We start from the raw sequence: 4,477 nt of genomic DNA on the forward strand, positions 1-4,477 counted from the left end.
TTTGTATAATGACAAAGGTATGACAGGTATTACAAGGAGAAGGTGACTTTTCAGGACATTACCCCATGTCCCCACTTTTCAAAACGCTTATAAATCACACAGAATGGAGTGTATTGAAAATCTGAAATAGCAGAAAGTCTCCTGTGAGGGGTAGGTTTAGGGGGAGGGTTGGTGTAGGGCAATAGAATATACGGTCTGTACAGTATAAAAACCATTACGCCTATGGAGAGTCCCCACTTTTCACAAAAACAAACCTGTGTGTGTGTGTGAGAGAGAGAGAGTGTGTGTGTGTGTGTGTGAGAGAGTGAGAGTGTGTGTGTGTGTGTGTGTGAGAGAGAGAGAGTGTGTGTGTGTGTGTGTGTCTCTGTTTTACAGTGAGGTGTTATTGTCTCTGCAGCTGGGCACGTCTCCGCTGCACCTGTCGGCTCAGTTCGGTCATTACTCCACCACAGAGGTGCTTCTGCGCGCTGGTGTGAGTCGAGACGCTCGCACTAAAGTGGACCGGACACCGCTGCACATGGCCGCGTCTCAGGGTCACACACGCATCGTGGAGCTGCTGCTGAAGGTGAGCGAGCGCCGCATTAGGGGCCGATGGCTCTTTGATGTTGCATTTGCTGTAATTTGCTGCTTTAAGTGTGGCCTTTCATCATCCAACAACGACTCCATTCATGTGTGTTTCTGCAGCACGGCGCCGACGTGAACGCCAAGGACATGCTGAAGATGAGCGCGCTGCACTGGGCCGTGGAGCACAGCCACAGAGACGTGCTGGAGCTGCTGCTGCGCTTCGGAGCTGATGTTCACGCGCAGAGCAAGTTCTGCAAAAACGCGCTGGACATCGCGCTGGACAACAGCAGCCACGAGCTGGCCGAGATCCTGCAGGTACACGCTTCATCACAGGCTCTTCTTCTGAGCTCTGCTTCTTCAGACGCTCTCAAGCAGTTTTCCTCTCAATGCTCGACTGTCCAAGTCTTTGATACGTGAGTGGTTTGGTGACAGCGCCACCTACTGATAAAATCAGGCATGAAAAACAACTGTTCTGTCTTTTGGATTCACACTACGATTAGCATTTTGTTCTTTACAGCAATCTTTTCTCCAAATTCAGTCAACTCCTTCAGTCTCAGATCACCTTCAGTGCATCCGGGGGCTTTCTGGTGTCAGAAACACACATTTGTTGACAAAAACACCAAACACAAAGTGAGGCTACATTTCAACATCACTTTTGTCCATATTGTCACCAGAGAGTCGTTCGCTTCACCAGAAGATAAAGTTATGACCAGAGTTATTATAGTTAATTAAAACTGAAACCCATAAGAAACAGCATTTTAGTTAATTTAAATAAATAATATAATTTAAGTAACTGAAATAAAATCAAAAAAAATTTTTTTTTAATTTCAGCTAGTTTTCAAAGCAACATTTTACATTTTTGTTTAGTTTAACCTGAAGAACTAAAATGAACTGAACTGAAACTGAAACAAACATTAATAAAAGACATAGACATATATATAAAATAGCTAACAAAGACAAACAATAAAATTACTAAAACATTCAAATTAAATAAAAATTAATTTAAAATGATTAAAAAATAGTAATAGTATCTTAACAGTTATGACATTTTCATATATACATTTTTTTTAATGAAGCATGCATGAATGAATCTTCCGGACTTTAAACTGTTCTGAAAGTAGCATCAGTGCATCGATCAGACGGATCAGCTCAACCGTTCATTGTGTGTTCGGCCCTCGACTGCTGCTCGAATCATGAATTTCATTTCTTTTACACTGATGTAATTTAATGTACCTCTGTAATACAAAGTAATGATGTTTATTAATAATATTGATGAAGTGGTTTTAATAATTAGCATAAACCAGAACATGTTTATGAATATGATGATTGTGCATCAGGTGGCGATGCAGAACCAGATCAACACAAACCCCGAGAGTCCGGACACACTGAGCGTCCACACGGCCGCGCCGCGGTTCATCATTGGTTCAGGACGAGTGAACCTCGCCGGACTCGTGTCGCACGCAAACCACAGCAAATCCACAGGTGACCCGACCTGCGTTTATGAATGACCTCCTTTGTCAGACGCACACGTGACACACGACATGATTGTGTGTTTGCCCTCCACGTAATGAAGAAAATTACCCTGCAGTTATTTGAACAAACAGTGTCTCAGAGCAGCATCAAAGCACTGATTAGACTGAAATAAGCCTGATGTTGTTGTGTAGAGTAAGTGCATTCTGATGGAGATGTTGATCTGATGGTCATCTCTGATGCAGTCGTGGCCGCAGAGGAGCTGATCACCGCAGACTCTGTCGATGGAGCCATACAGCAGGTCATGAGCTCTGGAGGTCAGCAGGTCATCACCATAGTAACAGACGGCATTCAGCTGGGCAACCTGCAGACGGGGACAGGCATCAGCCAGCCCATAATAGTCACCATGCCTGACGGGCAGCAAGGTGAGAGAAACATATAAGCATCAACATCTAGAGAAATGTGTGTGTGTGTGTGTGTGTGTGTGTGAGTGAGAGAGTGTGTGTGTGTGTGTACCTGGTATTTATCATGTTATGGGGACCAAATCTCCCCACAAGGATAGTAATACTAGTCAATTTTGACCTTGTGGGGACATTTTTGAGGTCCCATGAGGAAACAAGCTTATAAATCATACAGAATGAGTTTTTTTTGAGAAAGTAAAAATGCAGAAAGTTTGTGTGGGGTAGGTTTAGGGGTAGGGTTGGTGTAGGGCAATAGCACATACAGTTTGTACAGTATAAAAACCATTACATCAAAAAAAATTTTTTTTTAATTTCAGCTAGTTTTCAAAGCAACATTTTACATTTTTGTTTAGTTTAACCTGAAGAACTAAAATGAACTGAACTGAAACTGAAACAAACATTAATAAAAGACATAGACATATATATAAAATAGCTAACAAAGACAAACAATAAAATTACTAAAACATTCAAATTAAATAAAAATTAATTTAAAATGATTAAAAAATAGTAATAGTATCTTAACAGTTATGACATTTTCATATATACATTTTTTTTAATGAAGCATGCATGAATGAATCTTCCGGACTTTAAACTGTTCTGAAAGTAGCATCAGTGCATCGATCAGACGGATCAGCTCAACCGTTCATTGTGTGTTCGGCCCTCGACTGCTGCTCGAATCATGAATTTCATTTCTTTTACACTGATGTAATTTAATGTACCTCTGTAATACAAAGTAATGATGTTTATTAATAATATTGATGAAGTGGTTTTAATAATTAGCATAAACCAGAACATGTTTATGAATATGATGATTGTGCATCAGGTGGCGATGCAGAACCAGATCAACACAAACCCCGAGAGTCCGGACACACTGAGCGTCCACACGGCCGCGCCGCGGTTCATCATTGGTTCAGGACGAGTGAACCTCGCCGGACTCGTGTCGCACGCAAACCACAGCAAATCCACAGGTGACCCGACCTGCGTTTATGAATGACCTCCTTTGTCAGACGCACACGTGACACACGACATGATTGTGTGTTTGCCCTCCACGTAATGAAGAAAATTACCCTGCAGTTATTTGAACAAACAGTGTCTCAGAGCAGCATCAAAGCACTGATTAGACTGAAATAAGCCTGATGTTGTTGTGTAGAGTAAGTGCATTCTGATGGAGATGTTGATCTGATGGTCGTCTCTGATGCAGTCGTGGCCGCAGAGGAGCTGATCACCGCAGACTCTGTCGATGGAGCCATACAGCAGGTCATGAGCTCTGGAGGTCAGCAGGTCATCACCATAGTAACAGACGGCATTCAGCTGGGCAACCTGCAGACGGGGACAGGCATCAGCCAGCCCATAATAGTCACCATGCCTGACGGGCAGCAAGGTGAGAGAAACATATAAGCATCAACATCTAGAGAAATGTGTGTGTGTGTGTGTGTGTGTGTGTGAGTGAGAGAGTGTGTGTGTGTGTGTACCTGGTATTTATCATGTTATGGGGACCAAATCTCCCCACAAGGATAGTAATACTAGTCAATTTTGACCTTGTGGGGACATTTTTGAGGTCCCATGAGGAAACAAGCTTATAAATCATACAGAATGAGTTTTTTTTGAGAAAGTAAAAATGCAGAAAGTTTGTGTGGGGTAGGTTTAGGGGTAGGGTTGGTGTAGGGCAATAGCACATACGGTTTGTACAGTATAAAAACCATTACGCCTATGGGATGTCCCCATAAAACATGGAAACGTGTGAGTGTGTGTGTGTGTGTGTGTGTGTGAGAGTGTGTGTGTGTGTGAGAATGTGTGTGTGTTTGCGCGGCTCTCTCAGTGTGTGTGTGTGTGTGTGTGTGCGTGCATGAGTGTGTGTGTGAGAGTGTGTGTGTTTGCGCATCTCTCTCAGTGTGTGTGTGTGTGTGTGTGTGTGTGTGAGAATGTGTGTGTGTTTGCGCGGCTCTGTGTGTGTGTGTGTGTGTGTGTGTGTGTGTGTGTGT

General features: G+C 42.9%; 1 protein-coding gene across 3 annotated transcripts in view; it reads left to right on the forward strand.

The window, feature by feature from the left end:
- LOC107569976 (GA binding protein transcription factor subunit beta 1) overlaps positions 1 to 4,477 on the forward strand; it is a 10,009-nt gene that overhangs the window by 2,358 nt on the left and 3,174 nt on the right. For all 3 annotated transcript variants that reach the window (XM_016256157.1, XM_016256158.1, XM_016256156.1), the window contains 4 exons: positions 398 to 565; positions 685 to 879; positions 1,902 to 2,046; positions 2,280 to 2,459. In XM_016256157.1, coding sequence (XP_016111643.1) covers positions 398 to 565; positions 685 to 879; positions 1,902 to 2,046; positions 2,280 to 2,459 — 688 coding nt within the window. The remainder of the gene's footprint in view (positions 1 to 397; positions 566 to 684; positions 880 to 1,901; positions 2,047 to 2,279; positions 2,460 to 4,477) is intronic.

The sequence above is a fragment of the Sinocyclocheilus grahami genome, unplaced genomic scaffold, assembly GCF_001515645.1.
Source record: "Sinocyclocheilus grahami isolate Dianchi unplaced genomic scaffold, SAMN03320097.WGS_v1.1 scaffold1400.1, whole genome shotgun sequence".
Classification (NCBI taxonomy): Eukaryota; Metazoa; Chordata; class Actinopteri; order Cypriniformes; family Cyprinidae; genus Sinocyclocheilus; species Sinocyclocheilus grahami.